The 27,914-nt window shown below is 42.8% G+C and overlaps 1 protein-coding gene across 1 annotated transcript in view; it reads right to left on the reverse strand.

Moving 5' to 3' along the window:
* The window catches only part of gabrg1 (gamma-aminobutyric acid type A receptor subunit gamma1), a gene marked incomplete at its 5' end in the record, with an annotated part of 111,143 nt that overhangs the window by 61,238 nt on the left and 21,991 nt on the right, over positions 1–27,914 (reverse strand). The window contains 3 exons of the mRNA XM_041190138.1: positions 6,477–6,559; positions 13,793–14,013; positions 26,695–26,762. Coding sequence (XP_041046072.1) covers positions 6,477–6,559; positions 13,793–14,013; positions 26,695–26,762 — 372 coding nt within the window. The remainder of the gene's footprint in view (positions 1–6,476; positions 6,560–13,792; positions 14,014–26,694; positions 26,763–27,914) is intronic.

The following is a 27,914-nucleotide window of genomic DNA, read 5'->3' on the forward strand; positions in this document are numbered from 1 at the left end:
AAGTGCTCTGACTCCTGAGCAATGAGCTGCATTTAAAGACGAGATAGTTCAAGTGCAGTCTAGGGCAAACAAATCCAGTGCTTCCTGGACAATGGGAGTGATAGCGATTAAGATAAAGCAGTAAAAGTGTGCTTGTAGCAGATGTTAGGTGGATAATACAAGTGAGAACCTGGCAGAATATAGAATGTTCAGAGGAGAATTGAAAAGACAAATAAGAGAAGCAAATATGAGAAGACTGTTGATGTGGTGTACATGGACTTCCAATAGAAACTTGATAAAGTGCTACACAACTGACTTGTGGGCAAAGTTACAGCTCATGGGATAAAAGGGGCAGAAGCAACATGGATACGAAATTAGTTGAGTGACAAGAAGCAGTGAAGTGGTGAACAGTTGTTTTTTGGGCCGGAGGAAGGTTCATAGTGGAGTTCCCCAGGGATTAGTGTTAGGACCCCTGCTCTTCCCGACATGTATTAATGACCTAGATCTTGGTGCACAGGGCGCAATTTCAAAATTCTTGGATGATTGTGAACCATGCGGCGGTGACTATAGAACTTCAAAAGGACAAAGGGCAGAATTTTACGCCTTGCAGGCGGGCGTGCATCTGACCCGATCAGGCATAAAACCGCGCGAGATGACATCGGGAGAGCGCTCCGACATCATCCTGCACACACGCAATCCTCAGGTCGACAGGCACATGGGGGTGTCAGAGCCACACCCACCATCAGTTAAAAGGCCAATTAGGGCCATTAAAAACACATTGAACCCGATTTTACATTGCCTGCACGATTTTGCACTCATCACACAGGCAAAATGGGCAGGCGGGCAGCCCACTTTTTGCAAAACCTCATCCAAGGGTGAGACAAAAAGGGTCAGTAGCATTGCCAGTGTAGGTAGTGAGGAGTTTGGGAGATAGTGTGCTGCTGGTTGCTCTTGGAACTTGACAGCTTCGTCTCAGTTCTGAACATCATTCTTAGCATTTCTAGGCTTCGTTTCAGGACTAATTGGTGTCTCCAAGGCCTCCAGCCAATTTTGATCTTGTGTACCCTTCCAGATATCAGACAGCATCTGTTAACCTGGTAATGGGGACTGTGGTCTCTGCTGGAGGCACCTCCTCTGAGAAGGAAGAGAGGGGCAGAGGGGAGAGGAGGCCAGGTGTCCCTATGCAGATCCCAACGGAGTGACGAGTGGGAGGAGAGGTGCAGACACAAGGGGCGCAGGGCCAGTAGGTAGTCCAAGGCGGAACAGGACGCAGAAGATGCCACTATCCTGCTGCCAGGGTTTACAAGTGGCGATGCAACTACCTCAATATGTCTGAATTGCAATGCCAAAGGAGGCTCCGCCTCTACAGGGGACTATGATCTCCATCTGTCAGTTGATTGGGCCTGAGATCAGCTCCATTTGTGTTTGTGGAAACCCCATGCTAATGGCTCTGAAGGTCACAGTGGCCCTGAACTTCTATGCCTCCGGCTCTTTCCAGGAGTCAGTGGGGGATCTGTGTGGAGTCTCCCAATCAGTTGTCTACAGTTGTGCCAAGCTGGTGACAGAAGCTCTGTTCAGACGGGTAATGACATTTATTCATTTCCGTACGAATGAGGCCAGTCAGGCTGAGTGAGCCAGAAGACTGCTGGGCAGTGATTGCTGGGTTCCCCTGCATCCAGGGTGTAATCAACTGTCCACATGTGGCCAGCAAGGCACCAGCGGGTCAGCCGGGTGCCTTCGTCAACAGGAAGGGATTCCACTCAATGAACATCCAATTATTTTGTGACCACAAGATGCAGATTCTATAAGTCTATGCAAGGTGCTTTGGAAGCTTCCATGACGCTTATATCCTCAAACACTCCCAGGTGCTGGGGCTCTTCAGTGCTTCAGCCCAACTGGATGGATGGCTGCTGGGTGACAAGGGATATCTGTTCAAAAGGTGACTTATGACCCCTCTCTGCCACCCAAGAACAGAGGCAGAGCAGCATTATAGTAAGAGTAATGCTTCCACATGGACGGTGATAGAAAGGACCATTGTTCTTCTGAAGATGCACTTTCAATGCCTGGATCATTCTGGGGGAGTACTACAATACCCCCCAGAGCGGGTGTCACTGATAGTGGTTGCATGCTGAGCTTTCCACAATCTGGCACTGGCAAGGGGGTATCCACTGGAGGAAGAGGATCTTGAGGCAGCTCCACAGGCCACAGAGATGAGTCCAGTAGCGAGTCAGAAGTGGAGCACGGTGAGGAGAACGCTAAGGATGTGGAGGCAGATCTCTGTATCCTTCAGGGACGCCTTGAACCAACGCTCGTTCAGCTAGGCTGCTAAAGATCTGCTTCCACCTCATGCCAGGGCTGCCGCCTCCATCCAGGATGTCTGAAATGACCCTTTCATTTGAGCGCAAGGTCCACTCAGTGCCTGTGCAATAAAGTTTAGAGCCACTCACACCCAGCATTACAAACTAGCATACCCTGCAGCAAAAATAAATTGAAGCATACTCAGGCCATTACGACAAAAGCAAAATTTATATAATTTTCACACTCAAAACAAATTAACATGACCATCTCTGATGTTCATTTCCACACCACTAAACATATAAACAAAACATCACAGAACAGAAGATCACCCGTGAACAGTCCCTCTTGTGCTCATGGTGCCTTGAACTTACATTTATAAGTGCTGCATCCTGGTACCTCCCCCTCGCTGACAGCGGCATTGGAGGCAGCTGCTGACCCTGCTGTCTTGTTGGCCTTGATGACCTTGGCAGTTGTCCTCTGTCAAGTGGAGCCGGGGCTGAACTTGCCTGGGAGGGACTGGCCAGTGCCACAGCTGGCCCAGTCATTTCAGCCTCATCAGATGCCACGGTCACTGGCAGAGGGGCAGAAGAGCTGTGGCTGACATCCAGAGCACACTGAGAGGAGCCCACAGAGATGATAAGCAGCTTGTGTGTCAACGTGAGATCGCTCTGGACCTCCCTGCTCACTAATGATGGATGCGCACCCAGCTGCAATACTGGGTGCCTCATCCATCTCCCACACTGGCACTGACAACCTGAGATCACTGTCTGTGTGAAGGCTTGCAGTCCGAGCACAACCCAGGAACCCCTGATTCTGTCCCTGGAACTGTCTCTCCATGAGAGTCGCTGCTCTCTCAATGGAAGTGGCAATGCGCTCGACCTTCAGGGTCAACACAGTGCTTACGCTCCACATGGACTCCTCACACAGAGACCATGACATGCATACCCTTATGGATGTCCACCAGATCCTCCCGCACATCTTGCTGGACATCCAGCATCTGCCACCTAATGGACGAACTCCAGAGGCTCATCATCTGCCTTTGATTCAACATCGTCCTAGTCTCCAGCAGTCCTCCAACCGCCAGCGCCTTAGGCTCTCTTTATCTCCGCCTGAACTTCAAGCAAATGTGAAGTGCCCTCACTGCTATGCACTGACATTCTAGCTGAATGTCTAACACCCACCAAGGTGCTGTATCTGTGCTGGTGCCTGTTTCAGAGAGCAGGTGTGACGCAGGTGTAGCTGAACACCAGCGGTCCTCTGGCATCAGGGGTGGCTCTTCAGGGTCCTGCGAATGAGTGTGAGCTGGCGACTCTAAGGGAGAACAACAACTTGGCATTAGTTTAAGTCATCACACTGTCACTGTTTATGCCAGGCACCCTGGTGAGTCAATGTATATCTGCACCATGGTGCCATCATCTTTCAATGATCAATGGGGACTCCAGTTTTGAAGCTCCCATTAATTAAGAGAGTACACAAGAATGTTTGCACAATCCGAAACTCTCACCTCTGTGCACTGCACTCTTACCTTCATCTGAAACCCCAGCTTCTCCACGAGTGGCTGAATGAGGTGCCTGGCGGCTCTGCAGCTCCAAGGCGGCCTGCTTAAATCTGGTCAATATTAAGAGGCTTGGGGGCTTCCATTTGTCCGTGACCTCTCAATGTAGCTATACCTTGTCTTCTCCTAAATGGACAGAAGAACATTGATTAGTCCACTCTCTACCTGCAGCGCCATTGCAGTCTGGCCAACCCCACCTGAGGAACAGCTCGCAGGGAACATCTGAGTCATGACCTTTGAGTCGCAAGGCACTCGGTCCACGCAGCCAGCACTCGGTCCACGCAGCCAGGGCTCACCCCCTTGGCCAGCTCCGGCGTCACTGACAGTTGGCACTCAGACTCTAACACCCCTGAACTCCATAGGGAGGGGGCATGGCCAGCCCTTAACACTTCACCACACTGATCCATGCCAACACGGTACTGACCCTTCCCAAGCGCAGCAGGTCATTGAACCTTTTGCAACACTGCACCCATGTGCACCGCACAACATCGTGGCTGCCACCTCCTCCCCTGGTGCGGTGGTCTCCTCCTTCCATCTCTGAGGATGAGGGTGTTCTTCCTGGCAGCCATGTCCTCCAAGAGGACTATGAGGCATTCATCCGAAAACTGGTTGGGCGGGGAGTGGGGAGGTGCCATGCCCAGCCAACCTGCCCTTCCCCCTGGTATCTCCAGCCGCAGTTGAGGCCATAGCTTCAGTCTCCAGGTTCTTCCCTGGCAGCCTTCAAGGTGCTGCCTCTGCTGTTTTCAAACCTCCCGCCGGGTCACTATTGGAACTGGCGCCTGACAGGTCAGTGCTCCCATCCAGCCCTTCCCAATCATTGGGAAGAAGCGTTTCAAACTGGGCGGGCCTTAACTGGCCAGCCAGCGTGAAATGGCAGTCATGGGCCGATTGTAGTCGGGGTCCTGTTTCCTGGCTGCTCCTGGGCCTGCCGATCACGCGTGCCCGCCAAGGGCCATAGACATGTTGGTGAAATATGTTGGCAAACAAGTGACCGATGAAATTTAATGCCGAGAAATGTGCAGTAATTCATGTTGGTGGGAAGAACACAGAGAGACAATGACTGTAATTTTCCAGCCTCATTCATGTCGGGTGTCATGGCAGACAGGGAGGGTGGATTAAGGCAATATGGTGAGGAGGCCAAAAATCAGTTTCATGCTGTCATGAAACCAGTTTTCGATCGTCCTCTCCATCCATCAATAGGGTGGGGGTAGGCGGCGGGGCCATGTTTCCCGCTGCCACACATTGGGAACCTAATTTCCATCCTTTAGCATCTCACCGTAAGTCTTGCTATCCAGAATCATCCCCTCAACGCTGGATCATCCGGGTCATGCCGACATGATTGCACGTCGATGTGTTTCACAACTATACCTAAACGATGGTATTTTAGACCAGTACGTCGTGGAACCCACTAGGGAACAGGTGACTTGCACAGGCCCACATGTGCCCCCCGCACACACCTTGGGATAACCCCTTTACCCAGTACAGCCCTTTCCCTGCATCCTCTTCCCTTGCCTGAGGCCACTTCTCCCCCTTCCCCAAGCAAGCCCTTACCCTGCAGCCACTGAAAAACCACCTTTACCTTACGGCTAGTCTGGTAGGTAGAGACCTACCCATGAGGCCTGCCCTTGAGCTCCCCTAAAAGTGATGCGGCGCTATCTGCGAAGCCTGGTGCTGATGACCGCAAGTGCTGCCTGAAGCAAGGTAGGCAAACAAACCTCGAAGTCCCAAGGGAAGTGCAGTTATGAAACATGTTGGTATGCAAGCACGGCGTGTGCTCAGATAATTCATTGTGGGGATATAATTCCAGCGAGCAGGGCTTTTAATGAGATGCAGAAGTATTGAAATTAGATTCCCAATGTGTGGCAGCCGGAAACGCAGCACGCCATTGATGGGTGAGCGGATGATTGCAAACTGGTTGCACGATGGCGTAAAACCAATTATTAGCCTTCTTGCCATATTATCTGATCACAACCGCCATGATGCTCGCTGCCAAAGGGACTGAATGATTCCGCCCTAGATGAATTGCTCCTTCAGAGGACCAGTGCAGGCACAATGAGCCGAAAGACTTCTTTCTGTGCTGTAACCATTCTATGATTCTGTATTTCCTAAAACTAAATGCAAATTATATATTTAGCCTCCAAGAATCAAGAATTGATAACAGTCGTCTTCACACAAAAATGATGAAAGTATTTTGTTCACATTATTTATTGGAGAAAAAAAATAATAAATTGCTTTCAAGTAACTGAGAGGATTTGTTTAAATATCTGTATTAAATAACAAGAGAGAGAGCTTTACTCACACTATTCTAAAACAATTTTATTTTATTCACATTTTATTCACACCGCAGTGCACTTTGGGCATTACTAGATTAGATAGGATACTTTGTCACAAGCATGTGACCAGTGAGAAGGAAGCTAACATGTTAAGACAATAATGCTGAATTTGACTGATGGCGCTTTGAAAGATCACTGCATACTACAAGGCTGCACTGCACCATCAAATTCATTTGGGCTATTACGTACTAAAGATAATGGCCCATTGATTACTTGATGCACCTACCTAGTAATTTGCTGTTATTACAGCATTATTTATATCCCAAATTATTTTGTATTAGAAGCAAAGGTGTACATTATGCAACACTTACAACTCGAGAATGCCAGAGGGCAGGAATGATGATCCATAGGAAAGTCATGGAGCTGAAGGTAACATTCAGCATTGATGGTCAACCTAATGTGGCAAATAAAAAGGAAACAAACAAAATGAACAACTTTGTCCAATCAAAGTTAATGCCAATTTTAATGATTTGAAATACACATTAATGCAAATGTTATTTTGTTAAATTGACTGGTATTGTGATGATGTCTAATTCAGAATTTCCAAAGAAGAATGCAATCTGTATTGGAGGACTTTTAAAACAGTGACCATTGTTATAAAACAGCCATCTTGTACACACAATGAGTGGAGCCTCATGAATATATTAGGTTTATATAGCTTGTATAGAATGAGAAGGTACTATAGATACATAACAATACATTTATTCATAGGATTGGATTTTACAGTTTTTGGCAGGGGGAGGAATGTGGAAAGGAGAGTGCACAGTCTGCTTGCTCCCACCCCCTGCTGTCTCAGCTCAGTGAATCAAGCATCAGACGGCCAATTAGCGGCCACCCTGTGGGAAGGTGGTCAATTAGCAGCGCAAAGTGGGGGCTCTTCGCCCAATCGTGAGTGTTACAACCACAGCTGATGTTACTCATGAAGCAAGCCAAATCCCAGAGGGAAACTTATCTTACTGATCATAACTTTTTTCTTGTATTTTGAAAATGATGGGAAAACTACTTATCCCCAGAGCATAGAATCCCAGTAACACTTCTGGATTTTAAAATTAAAAGATTGATTAACAAGAAGGAAAACACTTTAACACATTAGATTATAATTACACAGTTAAAACAGACTAACAAAACATTTCCCCAACAAGCTCACTTGGCCAGAACACACAAGCAAGTTACTTGGCAACAGCTCCCTTATAGATTTTTAACCATAAAAATCCAGTAGTATTACCTAAGGCAAAACTGCTTTCAATTTAGAAAGGTATACAACACAACTTCGCACTCTTTCCACTCTGTGGAAATCCAAAGGAAGTTCAGGAACAGATTGCTTTCTGAAAACAAAGACTTCTCTAACTTGAAGCTGGATGGCTACTTCAAATTCATAATTTTTCTCAGCACAGAGCTGGTCACAGAACATCTCCGCCACACAGTCAACAAAACTTAACTAAACATCTTTCCTTAAATATCCTTTTCCCCATTCATCTTAGACTCCATTGTCCTAAGCACTTCTTGGAACTTAATTTTTCCTAAATATAAAAATCATTCATGTTTTCCTATTGCCTCCACTTTCAGGTAAAATAAAATTGAATAATCTTCCCTAGTTTACTTATGAAAATGTTGTAAGCTGTAAAAGTCCCTTTTCATTTCTGAACTCTCTTTTGAAATTTAATAGCTGAAAAGCCAAGTCCCTACATATCACCTAATGCAAATTTTAAAACTCAACCTATTTACTTGTATATTCAACTTCACCATAACCTCTCATTACAAATGTATGCAAGGATTCCCTATGCCTTCTTAACCACCTTATCAACCTGTCCTGCTACCTTCAGGGATCTGTGGAAATTCACTCGGAGATCTCTCACATCCTTCAAACCTCTGAGTATTCTCCCATTAATTGTGTAATCTTTTGCTTCTTGAGACTTCTGCAGATGCTAGCACATTTCAGACTTCATACACCTGCATTGGAATGAGGTGACCTCAGCTGAGAACATGAGAACATGAGAAAATTACAGCTATGAGGAAAGATTGGATAGACTGGGGTTGTTCGCGTTGGAAAAGAGAAGGCTGAGGGGAAATTTGATTGCGATGTTCAAAATTGTGAGGGGCCTGGATAGAGTGGATGGGAAGATCTTGTTTACTTTAGCAGAGAGGTTAGTGACAAGAGGCATAGATTTAAAGTGATTGGTAGAAAGAATAGAGGGGGGATGAGGAAAGATTTTTTTTTCCCCCAGAGAGGTGAAGGGGGTTGATCTTTGTAGGTACTGGAAAGGGTTTGGAGAGTTTGGAAATAAGCAACTTGTCATAGAATACGCATTCTTTTATCTATTTGAGTAGCCACAGTATTTATGTGACTGGCCCAGTTGAGTTCCTGGTTAAATGTAACCACATAATGTTAATAGTGTGTTACGGACAGGAGAGAGACAAACTGCACTTTGTTTTCCTCTCACCGCCAACCCGTGTTTGTGAATTATTTTTAAACTAGGCTGTGGTGTGTTTTCCCAAACCCTTAGCTTGTGTGGCTCAATTTTATAAGTAACACACAGCAAACTCTCTTTATGATTAACTCAGAAGGTTAGTTTATTTCACACATTCAAACCTGGGTGGGGCGAGTGTTCGCAACCACATACACATATATGTATATATATATATATATACATAGTAAGGGCAATATAAAATAGAGAGTTTTTACAACCATGGGTATTAACAGTGAAAGGACAGCAGAAATGAATATTAATTCACGTGATTCGTAGAGTCCAAAATGTCAAAGTCCAGAGGATGTTTTCTTTATGTGGAGTTCAGCCCAGATGAGCTCCTGGTTGAAGACAAAAATCCTTGAAATAAATGACCACGCAGCACAATGGGGTTTCCGTGCTTAGACTGCTTGGCAGGCGATGATCAGAGACTTTTGAAGTCAAATAGGCTTTGAGGAGTTGAGACAGAGGGCAGAATTTTGCAGTCAGTGAGCAGGGAGCAGAGCCTGCTCGCCGACATGTAAAATGACACGGGATGAAATCGGGCGGAATCCCCGGTGTCATCCCACCCCATTTAAATTTTCAGGAAGGCACTAAATATTCAGGAAGGCAGGGGCGCAGCAAAATCAGCTGCGCACCCCCCCGACCTGTCAATGGCCAATTGAGGCCATTGACAGGATCATTTAAACAATTAAAGGACCTGCCTGTCCAACCTTAAGATTGGCGGGCAGGCCAGGAGCCCCAGCGGAAAATAGAGAAAACATGAAACCTCATCCAGTGACGGGATGAGGTTTCATGCAGGGTTGGTTTTCAAAATTTTAATAATGTTATCTGTAAATTATGAACAGGTCCCATCTCATATGACATTTTCACATGAGGGGGACATGTTAAGGATTTTTATTTTCTATTTTTAATATTTTTCAGAGTGGAAGTGATCTCCCTAAGGCTGCACTTAGCCTCAGGGAGATGTGCGCTCTTTCGTGCACATGTGTGAAAGAGCGCACTTTCGCTTTTAGGGATTCCCCCCTTCCTGCTGGACGTCACGCCAACTTAATTGGCCCGCCCATGTAAAATGGCGGTGCGGCCCGCTTCACTGGCGGGGATCAGCTCCCCGCCCACCAGAGATTGGGTCAGGCCCGGCCGCCCGGCAGGCAGAAAATTCTGCCCATAGTGACCAGCTGCTTGGTCAGCTGGGAGTTCTGCTGTAGGTCTGTTTGATTGGCTGGTAATTCAGCAGATTGAGGATTTTTCAGTTCTCAAAGGAATATAGAGATTTCAAAAATAGTCACTTGAGTCATGTGACCTTATTTCTCCACTGCGATTTCAAAGGGATATTTATCTAGCATTTGGGACTGGCTTTGATTTCGGGACTGATAATGGCCCAGCCATTAGCTTTTGAAAGAGTCACCATCCATGCTGAGGATCTTGTGTTGGGAAGCCATTGTCTGGCAGAACCTTTGAGTCCGCTAGAGGAGTAAGCGACAAAGATGCAAATGCCATCCATTGTCAATGGTCATTTCAATGGTCGTCCCTCGAAATGGACCTTGGCGGTTCCAAGTATGAGATGGGCCTGTTAGCACCTCAGCAAGAATAATGAGCTTTGATCCCTGTAAGTCCCCTGGTTTCATCATTATAATATCCTTTCAATTGGGTGTGAGAGTCCACAATGCTGAGAGGTGGATTTATTCGTTTTTGTAACTTCTGGTGGAAGCTTCCAAAATAAAGGGCTATTTCCTGTGGTCATGTGATTTGTAGCTGCCATCTTGTTGGCTTCAGCAGAAAGTCCATTTTAAAAATAGCAAAAGAAAAGAGTGAAGTCTGATGTGCACAGTTTGGATTTATTTCATGTCTTGCTGACATAACAAGTGCGACGATATTGTAACTGCATGGAGTACTGGGGTGTGTTAGGCTCTCTCAAGTTGAAGATGGTCATTAGGTTAAGGGTTCCAAATGCAGCAAATATTGACAAGCAGCTTTTATTTTGACCTTTTAAAGGCTGCCAATGAAGAAGCTGAAGTTAATTTGGTCTCAGGAACTGCCCTGAGAAACTCTTGCAGTGATGGCCTGGGGTTGAGATGTTTGGCTCTCAACTGTTGTAAAGTTTTGTGTTGTCTCATGGAGAGGTCCAGAGGCTTGTATCCTTATGCTTGCAAATTTGTGCTCCACAACTTGCTGCGCCTCTAGCCAAGCTGTTCCAGTATAGCTAAAACATTAGCAACTACCCAGCTATGTGGAAAATTGTCCTGGTATGTCCTGTGCACAAAAAGGAGGACAAACCCAATATGACCAATTACCGCCCCCATCAGCCTACTCTCGATCATCAGCATAGTATTGGAAGGGGTCACCAACAGTGCTATTAATCGGCACTTGCTTACCAATAGCCTGCTCACTGATGCCCAGTTTGGGTTCTGCCAGGGCCACTCAGCTCCTGACCTCATTACAGCCTTGGTTCAAACATAGACAAAAGAGCTGAACTCTTGAGGTGAGGTGAGAGTGACTGCCTTTGACATCAAGGCAGCATTTGACCGACTGTGGCATCAAGGAGTTCTAGCAAAACTAGAGTCAACGGGAATCGAGGGAAAACTCTCCACTGGCTGAAGTCATACCGAGCACAAAGGAAGATGGTTGTGGTTGTTGGAGGTCAGTCATCTCAGCTCCAGGACATCACTGTAGGAGTTCCTGAGGGGAGTGTCCTTGGACCAACCATCTTCAGCTGCTTCATCCATGATCTTCCTTCCATCATAAGATCAGAAGAGGGGATGTTCTCTGATAATTGCACAATGTTCAGCACCATTCACAACTCCTCAGATATTGAAGCAGTTCATGTCCAAATGCAGCAAGACCTGGACAATATCCAGGCTTGGGCTGACAAGTAGCAAGTAACATTCATGCCACACAAGTGTCAGGCAATGGCCTTCTCCAACAAGAGAAAATCCAGCCATCGCCCCTTGATGTTCAATAGCATTACCCTCACTGAATCCTTCACTATCAACTTCCTGGGGGTTACCATTCACCAGAAACTGAACTGGATGAGCCATATTGTGGCAATAGGAGCAGGTCAGAGGCAAGGGATCCTGCAAAGAGTAACTCACCTCCTGACTTCCCAAAGCCTGTCCAACATCTACAAGTCACAAGTCAGGAGTGTGATGGAATACTCCCCACTTGCCTGGATGAATTCAGCTCCCACAACACTCAAGAAGCTTGACACCATTCAGTACAAAGCAGTCCACTTGAATGGCACCACGTTCACAAACATTCCCTTCCTCCACCACCACCGCACAGTAGCAGCAGTGTGTACCATCTATAAGATGCGCTGCAGGAATTCACCAAGGCTCCTTCGACAGCACCTTCCAAACCCACGACCACCACCATCTAGGGCAGCAGGTAGATGGGAATGCCACAACCTGAGAGTTCCCCTCCAAGTCACTCGCCATCCTGACTTGGAAATATACCTTCATTCTTCACTGTCGCTGGGTCAAAATCCTGAAATCCGCTTCCTAACAGCACTGTGGATGTACCTACATCACATGGACTGCAGCGGTTCAAGAAGGCAGCTCGCCACTACCTTCTCAAGAGCAACTAGGGATGGGCAATAAATGCTGGCCTAGCCAGCGAAGCCCACATCCCATGAATGAATTTTTTAAAAACTGTTTATTAATTGCACAAAACTATATACACAGATACAGGATAAAGTCCTGATTCATTGCTAGCTTCATCCCATCTTCTACCAGGCCCACTGCTATGCGCTACTACTCCCATGGGACTGTCTACATCATAATTTGGGCAGTACCATTTCCGCAGTCCCACATCAACCGTTACAGTCCTTAACACCCAATGAGAAACTCTTGCAGGGATGTTGTGGGATTGAGATGTTTGGCTCTCAACAACCACAATGATCTTCCATTGTGGCAGATATGATTCTAGCCACAGGAGAGTTTTTCCCCAAATACCCATTGGCTACAGTTTGACCAAATGTGGTATTAAAGGTGCTATTTAAATGCACTTCACTGCTGCGGTCCTCTCTGGTGCCACTGTAGACCCAGTTCCATTTTCACATTAACTTGGTGGCTATCCTTGTGTAGTGATAGTTCCTCCTAATCTCTTTCTAGACCTCTAGGATGTCTATGTCAGTGTTGATGCACTCATGAATACATGTCCAAGCAGGGTTACACTGAACTTAATTTATAGGTCACACTCTGAGCCACAAAAGTTCATCCTGCTTTACACGAAACCAGTCTTGATGTGCTGCCAGACTAGGGTCAATTAAATAGGATTGGAAAGAAGTGCAATCGGTCATTGCTTAGGTATTCTAATTTCCTCACTGCACAAAGTTCACCACCTATCTGAAAATACATGTGATTAAGCACTTCAATAAAATCCTTAATAAATGCTGATTGGCCAGGTTCTATTGAATTTGTGATGCACAATTTCATACAAGTATACCTGCCAGTTTGACTGGCTAGCTGCTACTCATGAGCAGAAATGGGTGAACGTATTTCTAAAGTAAAAAAAAACATGTAAAAATGTTACCTAACACATGCAATAATTGCAGCATTCAGGAAAATAATGAGCATTTTCTGTTAGAGGTCATTGGCTTGTGGATTTACAGGCATGCTGATAACAGACTCGCTGCACTTAAAAACTAAGCCAATGTCTGATCATCAACATGAACTGAAGTCATTTGTAAAAGACCACAGAGTTTTGTGACCAGTTGCAATTTTCTCCTAATTATTACTGAAAAGCTTATATCAAGTTTTGTACTTTATGGGTACAATTTTTAGAGTTTTTTTGTTTATTCCATAAGGATTCCAGGATTGGAATTGGGATGAAACCTCTCACATTAATTCCCCAGTCAATGACACTTAATAATAGAAACCTTTAGTTTGAACATGAATGCTTAAAGTAATACTGTGGCAAGCATTTTAGTGCATAAATAGATTATCAGTATATTTGTAAAACCATAAGCCAATTGATTGCTAACAGATTCTGCATGACTCCCAATAGACATCAGTTTACAACCACAATGACATAGAATTTTTAAAAACCTTGAGCTTTGGTGTCGATTCTGAGTTCTTCATTTTATCTGGAAGGAGATGGAACTGCAGCGTTCCCAGTTAATTGGTCGATCCACCACAATTAAACATTTCATCCAACAGTCTTACCTTAGCGTATACAGTATTTTTCCATCATTCCCAATTCTTAGCAATCGATTGGGAGTTGTTATCCAGTGAGCATCCGATTTTCTTGAGTTTCGGAAAAAAGTGTCTGGGATCCAGATTTTGCCGACCATGTTACTATTTAGCAGGAGAACCTTCATTGTACCATTAAATTTAAGTCTGCTATCATACCAAGACTGTGCAAAAAATATGTCAATGGTATATTCCTGAAAAGAAATCAAATATTTACATCATATTTACCAGACACTTCAACCTTTCTATGATCAAACCTTGAACTGCATTTGCTTTGATAGTCTATAAATAAGTCACATCATTTTCATGTGTTTTGCAATTTTCCAAATTTCCACAAATTAATAACTTCAGCATTTTGATATATGCCATGAACAAGTCTTCTACACAGAACTGTTTTCAGCATTGAACCTAACTTGAAAGTAATATCAAGAACAAAATGGTCTGAGCAATAAACCTGATACTTCGCTTGTTTTGAAACAATTCAACCAATAAATGGAACTTAAGAGCGTTCCAAAGGGGTTTTAAAAACCTTTTATTGAGTTTCATGAATCCAAAGGCAAACCTTAATGTTCTCTTCAGAAACATGGGAAACATTGAACATGATCAAATGACTGAACAGGATCTACTTGTAGTATAACATTTATGAATTAATGTTAGGGTATGAGGTAGCTTGTAGTAAAATATGACTGCTATATAAATCTGGTGCACCAAGAGGCACAACGGATTTGTAAATGTGTCCTGTTAGATTGTGGATCACTTGCGAGGCTGTGAACATGTAAAGCAGGGATTTTCAACACATTTTCTGTATATTAGCGCTCTATAATTTCACCTAGTTTTGATGGCAACATGAAAATGTCTCGCATAGATCCTGACTTCCTATTATACTTCTCTTCCTGTTCATTAACTAGTTTCTAAATTTAACCCTGCAAAAAGCATGAGAGGTTTATGAAGGTCAGGATGATATGTTTTATGTAAATTATTAATGCTTTTTATGCTAATTGATGTGCTTTTCAGACCATTTTTGGGATTGCGCATCCACTTCTCAATAGGCAGTAGTTTAAAAATCTCTGATCTATAAATGTTTAAACATTTAAACAAATGAAAGTGTACACGGATGGCTGCAGCACAGTCTGCTTAAACAGTTGTGTCTACTACAGCCAAGCCCCAGAGATGCTCGTCAATTTTCAGGGGTTGCAGTGGCTGCAGCTGAGCCTTAACAACATCCCCTGTAATTATTTCTAATGTCTCCAGGACTTTGCAGTTGGTCTGAACTCAATATCTAAATAATAACAGAAACAGCCATGCATTTCAATGAACAGCAACAGTGCTATTATTGGGTGCAAAGATTGTATTACATTTCAATCTACTGATGCGATATTTCCACAGGGTAATACAATAGAAAGACAATACAACAGAAGGAAAGTACAGTGCAATATACTAAGCCAAAGCAATGTACAATTCTCTTAGGAGATTTAATGGTCTTCAGATCCCTATCATCCATTCCAGTTAATCTATATTTTATAAGTAAATATAACTTCTGAGGTGTTCTAGCAGTCATGCAAAGTTTCTAATAATTTGTACTTTTTCCAAATCATGTAATAAATCACTGATAATGATCACATATGGATTGCTGCTGGTTTTTCACCATTTTTATTAATTAAGTAGACAAGGCCTATAATCCCTCAAATGAAAAAGATCTAATTGAAGCATGCAGCTTTCTTAAAAGGCCTGACGGGGTAGATGCTGGGGAATGTTTCCCTTGGTTGAGAAACCTAGAATGAGGATCCACAGTCTCAGAATAAGGGGTCAGCCATTTAGGACTGACCTGAGGAGAAAGTTCTTAACTAAAATACTATGAATCTTTGGAATGTGTTACCCTAGAGAGCAGTGGATGTCCAGTCATTCAAAACTGAGGTCAATAAATTTTGGATGCTGTGGGAATCAAGGGATATGGGAATAGGGCAGGAAGATGGGATTAAGTTATAAGGATAGCCATTCTGAATGGTGGAGCATTGTAGGATCTAATGGCCTACTGCTTCTCTTTTTTATGTTCTTAATTATTGAAAGTATCACTGGCAAGAAGTGGCATCACTTAATGATACCTTTTGGACATCATCACAGGTCTATGATAGGCAAACAAGGAGAAAAGGCTTACTGAACACTTGCTGCTGAATGTGAAGATTTTTTCGACATAATATTGTACAATAGTAAATGGTGGAGGAATTGATTATTTTAATCATACTGCTGTTTGAACCAGTTTTTCTCAGAGTATTGCATGATAGTACTTTGAAAAATAAAAATTGAGTGGTGAAGTACACAGGAGCAGAGTTGCTCTACCACTGTAATAACACGTAAGCTCAATCGTCAGTGTTGTTCAGTTTCTGATCTCTTCTGCACATCTGCAGAAGCGTTGAACGTAGGACAAACATGTCGTTGGGGGGTGGCTAGATCAAAAACTGAGTCACAACAAAACACAATCTTATAATTCTTCTAGCAGTTGCAACAGAACAATTTTGGGAAAAGACCTGGGATCGCAGGGAAACTGAATACAAAAAATGTTGTGAAACACTCATTGGTAGCTACTAGGAGCCAGGTCATGCAATTGAAAACAACAGTTCTCAGATTCTGCCAAGGATAGTGAAAACCTGAAGTCCCACAGTACAATGTTTATCCTTGGCACTGTCCTTAATATCCTTACTCTTAGCCTAGACAGCCTTGGATATGCTTATTTTAAAAAATAAAAGGTCTTATTGCAGGATAATGAGTGTGTGACTAAAAGATTTGTACTGATCAATGGTAAAGAGTACAAAAGTCGGTTGATCAACCTGGGACAAAACACAATATTGTTGGGGTTTTGCCTTGCTTTTATAATGCAGCCATATTCCAGGAGGATAATCATGAACGGATCTTCTTGTGCCCACCATCCTACAGCAAAGAAGCATGGCTATGGGGATTGGGAAACCACGCCAGATATTTTTTTTTCTTTCCATAAGGTCTGAGAACAATTTATATCTTACATTTAAGTTGGCAAATGACATACATTAATGAATTGAATGCTCTTTTTCTCCAAATTAAATGGGATGTTTCTGTAGATTGAAAGATTAAAAATAATCCGAAAAGGAATTTAAAATGGCATATTATGGACTTCCACGGTATATGTACAACAGAAGTGTCATATTTTACAAGTGTTAGAACAGGTCCTTAAATAAAGAGATCAAATTTTGACATTACATCAGGGAGATAATTAGGAAATTATTAACGTCACAAAACATGCTTTGCCTCATAATTTCCTCTTATTTGAAAATAAATCAAATGCCCTTTTTTTATCTTTATGACCCTCTAACAGATGTCAGGAATGCACACAGTACTGCAAAAAAAAAAACAAAATGTATCCCTTAACGATGAACAAAAAGCTAAGGAGCCTTTAAACAATATAAATGACAAAAATTGAAAAATCATTGATAATCAGATTCAGAAAGACCATTTTTCTCATGATATCTTTTCAGCTTGAGCTTTTTGGCTTGTCTGACAATGTGAACACTGTGTCCAACACATAAGATGCTACATGCTTTAGATAAAGTGAGATTATTACTGTACAATTACAGTACAGGATGTATATGGAGATAAAATGATAGCTATAGTTACCTAGATATATTCAGTCAAATGCAGAGATAAATGTTTGTAAGGGTAGCAAGTAAACCTGTGAAAACTGCTGGGTTCGACGAATGGAATGACACATCCATGATGACAAAGAGATTGTTTTGCAGAAAGGAATTTTCACAGGAGAAATTAACATGTCCCAACCCACATTGCTTGGCTCAATTACTGCACTCTTGCCTTTGAACAAAAAAGTAATAGATTTCAATTTCTACTCTGGAACATAAGCACAAATTGATTTGTTCTGATGACTGGTCACTGACTTAAAATGTGATCTCAATTCTCTCCACACAGATGTTACCTCATCTGCTAAGTTTTCCCAGCATTTTCTGTTTGCATTCAGATTTCAGGGTAACGACAGCAGACATCCTTCCCTAAATTACATCAGTGAGCCAGATGAGTTGCTCCAACAATCGATAATGTTATTGTCAACATTACTAAGACCAGCTTTTTATTAAATTCCACCAGCTGCCATGGTGGGATTTGGACATCTCTGGAACATTAATCTGGCTCTCTGGATTACTAATCCAGTAACATGATCACTGTGCTGCTATTCTTACCTGGTAGCCCTGCTGAGCGATCTGAGGAACATGCAGTGAGGCAAATTTTCCCAAGAACAAGAGGAAGAGGGCAGTCTCTTTAATCAAGCAGGCATGGATGAAAAAGGCCAAGGAAGTCAGCAGCAGGGGTGTGGTCCCTTTAGCCTGCAGACAGCGCACCAAGTGGATGCAGGACCTCAGGAGGGCATGACAGGTGAGTGGAAAAACACTTACATGTACCAAGTGCCACAGCACTTGTCAGACCAACACACCTTGTGGCTCCACTCATCCCTCCCTCTCCAGGTACCTCACATCCCCATCTGAATAGCCAACACTAACATTCACCCTTATCCTATTTCCTCTCGCACCCATGTCTCACGGTCATCCTCCACAAATACTATCTTTCCCTCCTCTCCAGGTTTTCTTCCAGGAGGCTGCAGATGTCAGCAGTGACATGCCGTGAGTGCTTGAGTCTCCTAAGTAACTGGAGTCATCCGTAAGTCGGAAGATACTAGACGTCCAGCGTGAGGTGCATGGAGATTTGGGAGAGATACCAAAGGAGTTCCACCATGGTAGCTGGTGGAATTTAATAAAAAGCTGATCTTAGTAATGTTGACAATGAAATTATTGATTGTTGGAGCAACTTATCTGGCTCACTGATGTCATTTAGGGAAGGATATCTGCAGTCCTCACCCTGAAATCCGAATGCAAACCGAAAATGCTGGGAATACTCAGCAGATTAGGTAACACCTGTGTAGAGAGAATTGAGATCACATGTTAAGTCATCATAACAATTCAATATGTGCTCATGTTCCAGAGTATAAATTGAGTCCATTATTTGTTTGTTTATAGGCAAGAGTGCTTTAATGGAAGGTGTCCATCCAGGCCATGTGCTCTGCCATAGCCCAATCTTCAGAGTGCCATGCTTCCTCCAGGAACAGGCTGGTGATTGCCTTGGAGGGTTAAACCCAGCAGAATATAGAAGCAATCATGGGTATGTGGTCTGACCTGTACTCCATCGCCCTGGCTCTGTGTTCAGGTGTCCAGAACCAGGGAAACTGGGAGCCTCAACACTCAACCAGTTCATGTCCCTCTCAGGAAGGCAGGGAAGCCCAATTGGTCATCATGGCAGAGATTGAGCAGCAGCTGCCGCCATCTGGAATCACCTCTCAGGGCACTTCTGATGGGGGCAACCCCTTCTCCACCCCTTCACCATTGGCACAGTCACTCTCGAGTGCCATGGCAACAGAAGGGCCAGCTGCCGCTCTGCAGGAGATTTCAAATGTGGCGGGGCCCTCAAGGTCTCACCCGCACAGAGGATACCAGCCAAAGTCATCCATGACAGGCTGAGAAAGTGGATAAGCAGCCTCCCTCCACTGCAACTGAATGTGAGGGGGGAGCACTACACCACAGCACATGGAAGAGATTGAGAAAGATGCCACAGTAGACACATGTCAAATCACATGGGTGCGTTTAGATTTTGGATCCTTGAGAGCGCCCATTGGCCAATTGTAAATAAACTATGTGCTTCAAAGCCATCATGCAGAGGTGGAATAGATTACTTTTGGTTTAAGAAAATTACGGGGGATGTGGACCACGCAGAATATAAAGTGGAAGGTGTGTCAAGTTGCAACAATGGTTGATGGATGGCGCAGGTGATTGTGCTGAAAGGACTTTTGGAATGGCTTTTCCGTGAAGGTGGCATTGGGAGTATAGACAGCTCAGAGGCCTCGGCTGCACGAGTTACTGGAGCATCTGTATTATTAAGGCCTCAAGTGTGTCATGGCCATCTATGTTCCCATGCAGGCCCTTGCACTTCTCCATCTGGTGGTTCCCCTACATCCTCATCGATCACATCATCAGAGGATTGATTGGTTTCCTGTGGCTCCTCTTCCTCCAGGGCATCCCCTCTCTGAAGCACAAGATTGTGCAGAGTGCAGCACATAACAACCATCAGCAACACTCTGGTTGGAGCGTACTGCAGTGTTCCTCCCAATCTATCCAGGCATTAGGACCCCATCTTTAGGAGCCCAATTGTCTCTTCTCCGATGACCCTGGTTGTGCCGTGGCTGTCATTGCACCTCTTCTCTGCGTCTGTTCTAGAAACCCTCACAGGCATCAGGAGGCATTCCTTCAAAGGGTATCATTGTCACCTTGTCACCCAGCAGTCAACCATACATGGCATCAGGTCCAGTAAACATGTCTGGCACCTGAGCGGTCCTAAGAATGGAGGAGTCCTGGCAGCTGCCTAGGCACCTAGTGCAGTCTTCCGACAATGGTGGTCACAGAATCACTGAATTTTAGTGACACAGAAGGAGGCCATTTGGCCCATCGTGTCTGCATCGGCTCTCCATACTCATTGCATATTTAAAGAGTGATAGCCCTTCTTTTTCATAAATGTGTAGGGCTGGCCTGTTGGAGCCTTTATGGTGATGTGAACGCAGTTAATTATTCCCTGAATGCTGGGGAAACCTGCCAGCGTCACAAAGCCTCTTGTTCGTTCAAATTGACTGTGATGGTCCATGGGGAATACAATGTACTGGCCTATCCATCGGAACATTGCATCAGTGAAGACTTGATGTAGTGCTGGGTGGCAGACTGTGTTATTTCCCTGAGGTCTCTACACACAGCTTGAAAGGATCCAGTTGCAAAAAACTTTAATGCTACAGTGACCCTAACAGCTACTGTCATTGGATGACCACCCACACAGCTGAAAACAATATCTCCTGCCAGAATCTCACACCAAGATGTCACTCTGGCTTTCGATAGCCTGAATCTCCTCAGTCGCTGTGTCTCAGGCATTCAAAGGTAACTCGTCCTCACCCTTGACTGCTTGACTGGGAGCAAAAGGCCTTGATCTACGCCTCTGTAGTTGCAGCATCCTCATGCACCTCCAGTGCATCCTGACCATCTGGCCTTCTCTCTCTCCTTCTCAGCCTCCTTCTCCTCTTCATCCTCCTCTCCTCTTCACTGGAAGATGTGTCACCCATGGAGACCACTATCTCCATGTTGCTTAAACCATACAGGCTGAAGTGCAGATGAGGCACTAAGTGCACAAGCTGCAGACAACTCTCAGGTTTAAAGCACCGCTAAATTACACTCAATTCACCCCCACAAATAATAACTGCTCACACAACTCACAGCAGGCTGGACTGCTGAAGTCAAACACTGAACCTAACGGCTGCCTAGAAATCAGGCCTGACCATGTAACTATAGGAAAAGACAAGTTCCCCACCTGGCATTTTTCCCACATTCTGAGCATATTATCACACTCAGCACATATTATTGCAATCGATTGGACTGCTAATTAGCTCAAGTACCCAACACTAAGACAGGCTGCTGACTGCATTATTGTTTTCTGGTGCTATGAGGTTGGGAATGCGACCTGATGTCATCGCACGAGATAACACATCGCCGTTGTTGTGGAACATTACCTTTTTCAGACCACATTATTCTGCCCTTTGTTTTCTAATGTTTCTGTGAAGCACCTTGCATGTTTTGCTGTGTTATAGGTGCTATATAAATGTTGCTCTTGTTGTCCTGTTGCTCTGCAGCCGGGGTAGCAAAAAACGCATTGATGAAGCAACAAGAATTCAAAAGTCACATATAAAATGTACCACCCAACACAACTCAGAGAATTGGTATTACAGTATTGTTGCCCAACCCACATTCCTGTTGAACAAGCTTTCCCACTAAGAGTGCATGGATATCTGAATTATACCACTCAATTGAGAGTTCCTTGTGAGTTTTCCAACTGGTGCTCTGGTGTGCAACCTTCAAGGAGTAATCATGGCATGCTTCAACTCATTTATGGAATGGTTACAGATAACAATGAGGATGGATCAAGGGATCTCTGACATTCTCAAACTTCTGTACTCACATAGGTCAGTGGTCGAGAGATGTGTAGCATGTGTACATTGGCACAGATGCAGCCAGTTGGCACTCATATCAAAGGATATTTTATACCATCTGTAGAAGTTACAACAGATGCTGCCTCTGAAAGCAAATAGCCCATAAAATTCTAGCAATGGAGATCCCTTAAAGCACATCAAGGTTTGTCACAGATATAGATTGTGAGCTACTTTTACCATCTGTGACTGACCAGTAGTTATTCAGCTACACATTATTGCATTTTGTTGTTAAACTCAGGGACAAAATACAATAGGGACTGAAAATCAAACATACAGAAGTTCACAGCATACAAAAGAAACATAGTAACAAAAACACAAGACACATATATTCCATGCACCAAAAATCAACATTAATATATCTTACAACCTGTCATTCTTTCACTGTACAGATAATAAAGTGCAGATATCCAAAGCCAAATCTGAGGCAACACATGCAGCTTTCCACAACAAGAACAAAATGAACAGCAGTGATGCAATTGCAAATATGTTATCAACAACAACTTATATTTTTACGGTGTCTCTGACATCAAAAGATTTTCAAAGGTACTTGACAGTCTGAACTATGGGCAGCAAAGAAGCGATATTATTGAACTGAATTATAAACTGCATTGGAAGAACTGGTCTAACACATCTACCCGCCTGGCTGTGCCAGCTAATTGCTGCTCAATGCTCAGCTTATAAAGCTTGATGTTACAGGACTTCAGGTACTTTCTAAATGGTTTGAGCTATGACAAAGTGGCTGACTCCTAACTGTTTGGAAGGTCCCTGCAGCATAAATGTTGAGGGCAATGGTGACACTCGCTGCCACTGGTAATGCATTGCAGATAATATCCCCCAACTCCTCTTCTGTCAGATGACACACGTCACTGATTTCAGTCTGCTCTCTCACCTTTCTAGTGCAGCATAGCAGGATACCTGACAATGGTATTCTCCAGCAGAGAAAACTAATTTGTAGCAAGAACATACGAATTAGGAGCAGGAGTAGGCCATTTGATCCCTCGAGCCTGCTCATTAACTCAATAGGATCATGACCGATCTCATTGTTGCCACAACTGACATTCCACCTACCCCCGATAACCTTTCACTCCCTTGTTAGTGAAAGTTCTATCTACCTCTGCCTTAAAAATATTCATTGACCCTGCCTCCACTGCTCTGTAGGGAAGAGAGTTCCAAAGATTCACGACCCTCTTAGAGAAAAAAACCCTCCTCATCTCTGTCTTAAATAGGAGACCCCTTATTTTTAAACTGTGTCCCCTCGTTCTAGTTTCTCTCACAAGGGGAACTATCCTTTCAGCATCCACCCTGTCAAGCCTCCTCAGGATCTTATAAGTTTCAATAAGATCTCTTATTCTTCTAAACTCCAATGGGTACAGGCTCAACCTATCCAATCTTTCCTCATGGGATAACCCCCGTATCCCAGGGATCGGTCAAAAAAACCTTCTCTGAACTACTTGCAACGTATTTATATCCTTTCTTAAATAAGGAGACTAAAACTGTAAAGGCTGTACTATTTACTTCAGTGTCTGGTACTTCAAAACCTCGGCCTTTGTAACTGTTGGTCTACTTTGAGTTAAATACTCTTCTTTCATTTTCTCCAAATTTGTCCAACTCTGCATTTGGTTTTCAAATTTCATTTTAACAAGACTTAACAAGTAAAAATGTTTTGTTTTCTATTCACCCTCAGTTGCCCAAGTAATGCGCAATTGTTCAGACAATTTTGCTGATGGGTACAGGAGTTCAAATGACTCGTTGTTTTACTTTGAAATTTTAAAATAATATATTCAAATTAATTTGCATTGTTCTCTCATAAAAAGTGCTAAGAAAGATCCAGTGTCAGAGTTACTGGGCTGGATTTTGCAAGAAGCTAGAATATTTAAAAATATGGCTGCCGAGCTCCTGCCTCTATCTCTGTCTCCAGCTATGTTCAATGTAGCTGGAAAGGGGAATGTTCAGGATCTCCACATGCTGCATTTTAGAAGTTGCTGGCACCATTCTGGAAGTGGGCATTACAGAATGTCTGCAATTTTCAATGAGGCAGCTGTGTTTTGGAAGTCTTTCTAAATCACACCTGCAGAATGGAGGCCTGTACCATGTATTAGAGAAGGGAAGATTGTTAAAGGTGAGTAAAAATGGTGTTGCCTCCTTTATAATTCATCATGAAAAATTGCAGCCTGAATTATATGTTTACAAAAGTGAGTAATAATGGTGCTATGATTGGAAAAGGTAAATGACCATTAAATAATATGCTGGTACCTTGTTATTTCTGACAACTAGCAAGCTGTTAAGTGAAAGAACAGCATTACAGAAGCGGAAAAGTCTTCAGATGCATTATAGTTTAGTTTATAAACTGGATAAAGTACTGTTCTACATTGTACAATATTGAAGTCTAGCCCAGTGTCAGATATTTAGCTATTTGTTTAGATTCTCCTCTTAGCTTTCTTTATTTCTTTGCAGAAGAGCTGAGTCAACTGTCTGGATGTTTGAAAGTTTTGATTGATGTCTGAGCTTTCATTCATTCTTTGCAGAACAGCTCAATCATTTGTTTGGCTGTTTGAAAACTGTGACAGATATAGAAGCTTTTGGTTGCCTTCTAAGGCACTAATAGCTCCTGAACTGCAGAGTTTGTTTCCATAACTGAACATGTGAGTTTGATGGCTTGGCTGCCCTCCAAAACACCAAAGGATTCTGAAGTGCAGGGTTTGTTTACAGCAGTCTAGGGGAATGTGTGTTTGATGGATTTGATAGAGCTCTGAGCTTTCCAGAGGGGATAATTGTTTTTTCAAATGCCTATCCAAGTGATGTTTGTTTATTTTGGCAGATTTATGAGCTTTTCAAACACTTCCAAAGAGATGCACATGTAATGAGATTCAATATAATATCCTGGCACCTTTGTGTGAAGGCTGTTTCTTTTTTTACTGAACTCCTGCATTCTGACTGATTATCAGAGTACGGAACTAAATAGTGGAGATTTGAGTTCTGAAATGTGAAACATAATAAAGGTTTTCAACACTGGTTCAGGCATTGCCTCAAAACATTTCAAAGCATATCAGTGTTCTACAAGTCAACTGATTTAAATTTGACCCCTACAAATATTCAATTAGCATACAGCATTCTGATGATAAAATGGCCTTTCCTCAATAAATAAAAGGGGTAGATTTTCTTAACATTCCCAATGGACTGAAAAGATTGCAGAATATCACTTTCAACCAATGATAGCATAATGAGCTTGCAATTTCCACTCTTCTCTCTAGCATCTATAATAGGAAGCTATTCCTTATGGCATGGGCAAGAATAGGCAAGATCATTATTAATCCACAAACCAAATTTTACCTGTATGCTGAAAGAGGAGACAAGGCCAAATCAAAGTATGGCGGTATGATGTTTGTTTTTCCAGAATTAATAAATACATTTTGGTTACGAGTTCAACAATATAGAGTATAGGAATATGTAAGCAACTTAGGAGAGTAGATAGGGGTTGAGAATATATAAATGTTTCTACTGCATACTGGGAATAAAGGTTATATATGGTTCCCACTGCTTATTATGACCATTGGCTTGCCATTAGCAGCAGGAAAGAACAATCTTGGTTTTAGATTAAGGTTTAGAACATGATTGGCAGATGTATCAAAGCAAGACAGGGTGAAGAAGTTCAAACGCTAACACCATTCTGTGCAAGTCACAATGATTACAATTTTCATCAATGTTCATTATCACAAATGAAATTAGTCAACAAGGCTATATATAATGGATAATGATGTGGAGCACATCTGATAATGACTTCTATTTTGGCTTGAATTTGATATCTGTATTTCAAACAATGCATCATCACCATGGGATGACCTGCTCTTTCCCGTTGAACTATCAGTGATTGGACAGATTTCTTCCCAGATACTCATGGCACAACCAAGAATCAGATGTCACCTGCTCCAACTAAATCAACAGCTTACCTGTACTCAACTTTAAACATGTTTAAAAATAATAATCTAAACAAGTGCCTTGAACTAGATTTAATCTACAGATTGCAGTTCCATATCTACTATGATGGAGAGTGAAAAAGGTTATAGCACCACAAAGAAGTGTGCAGAAGCAGCTAGCGTTGGGGCTCTTTGCATGGTTCTTTTCAAGGGCCTACCCAACCCATCTCCACAGAGTCAAAAATACGTCTGTTCAGAAATTGAATGAATTGATTGTAACAGACCCAACCATGGAAACTAAGGATTAGAATTTGGTTTACTAAAATTCCTAACTTGCATAGTCAATTATCATAGTTATTTATTTTAGATATGGCAGTTTGACATCAGGATGGATGATGGGGAAGATAGAAGAATGTTTTTTATTCTGAGAACTCTGCTTGTATTCCACCAAGGCATAAGAGGAGTCCAAGAAAGGCCCTGTGGAATTTTGGGTCCAGTATCAATTGAGCACCAACTTACCTGGATCTGCACTTCAAGATGGTAAATGAATATAGAAAGAGGGCTGCACTATCAAATGTCCGTGAAAAAGAGACCTTGATACTGTTCACTCAATTATTTTATTGAAAAGGTAGAAGTTCTTTATAGTTGCCTTGTAACAAGTACTTGGCATTCCTCAAAAACAAGCATTTATCCTGAAATGCAAAAAGGCAAATTTTAAGCAATATCTCCTTCTTCACTGATATAACAGATGAGCTCGGTGAGAAAAGCTATATCCAAGATCACCTTATAAAACACTGACAGTTAAACAATAAACTGATAGACAATGAAAAACACAAAATCTCATACAGACTTACCATATTAATTGCATCAACCGGTCCAATGCTGTTCACGTAGACATCACTTTCAACCACTGTTGGCTTCACTGCAAATTTACCACATTTCAGGGTTGTAACCAAGGCAGAAAGATAATATAAAACTTTGTTAATTTTAGCAAGCCAAAAATGTGTTTATCAAAAACTCCTTTTGAAGTAATATTGTGCTATAAGTAATCATCTCTGCTTTATTAAGTAGTTTCACAAGCAAGCATTTGATTTATTCTCATTTATAATTACAGTTTGAGCACAGAAACACACCATGCTTTGTTTTAAACTGCAGTTGCATATCTGATGGTACAGCTAAAAATGTAAGATAACAATAGGATTTCTTGAAATGTCGTCAGATATTTATCTCTAAAATGGAGTTTATATTTGGCACTTAACATTATAATTATGCTTAAGATGTTAAATATTCCCTTTAATAATGAAAACATGTTGCTTTGCAGTTTTATAGGTGGATAAGAGCATAAGGAAATCCAAATAGAGGAAAATACATGGGGCGGGTTTCTCCTGCCCCAACAACCTTGGGCATCATCACAGGTGAGATGGGGCAGTTTGGAAAGCAGCCAAAAGAATTGACTTTTAGCCACTCTCCAAATTTTCCCGCCCTGCCTGCCACTGGCAGAGCTGGAAAATCCCAACCATTGAGTTCAATAGAAGCTGCTGATTAGCCACAAGCTAATAAACATCTCAGTACTCACCCAATAAATGTACTTCACATGTAAGTTTACTTCACAGACATGTACCACCATTCAGTAACAAGGAAGTACAATGCTCCCAATGATCAAAAACATTCACAAATTTTGCTTTTCATCTTACCATTTTATCAATAGACCTGCAAAAAGGTTAAAATGCACATCTATATGCTATGCAAATGCAAGTATAGAGATCATATCCTGAAAGGTGGTGTCTATTACTTATTGTCTATTTACTGATCAGAATCATCCACATCCAAGTGACTTGTGACTAATGTATTGCACAACCATTGAGCTCTAGGTCATAGAGCCCTGCACCTAAAGAAAGATGCAAGCTGTTTCCCCCTGAAGTTCACCTTCTGCCATCACCTTATGCATGTATTCACTTGTGCTCTGTGCTTCATCCAATGCATACTCACCCTGATGCACTGGCTAAAACCCTAGTTTTATACCTGTGCTGGTGCTTGTTGCAAGTGTTCATTTTAACTTTAATTTGCTAAGTGA

Source organism: Carcharodon carcharias, chromosome 1 (assembly GCF_017639515.1).
Source record: "Carcharodon carcharias isolate sCarCar2 chromosome 1, sCarCar2.pri, whole genome shotgun sequence".
Classification (NCBI taxonomy): Eukaryota; Metazoa; Chordata; class Chondrichthyes; order Lamniformes; family Lamnidae; genus Carcharodon; species Carcharodon carcharias.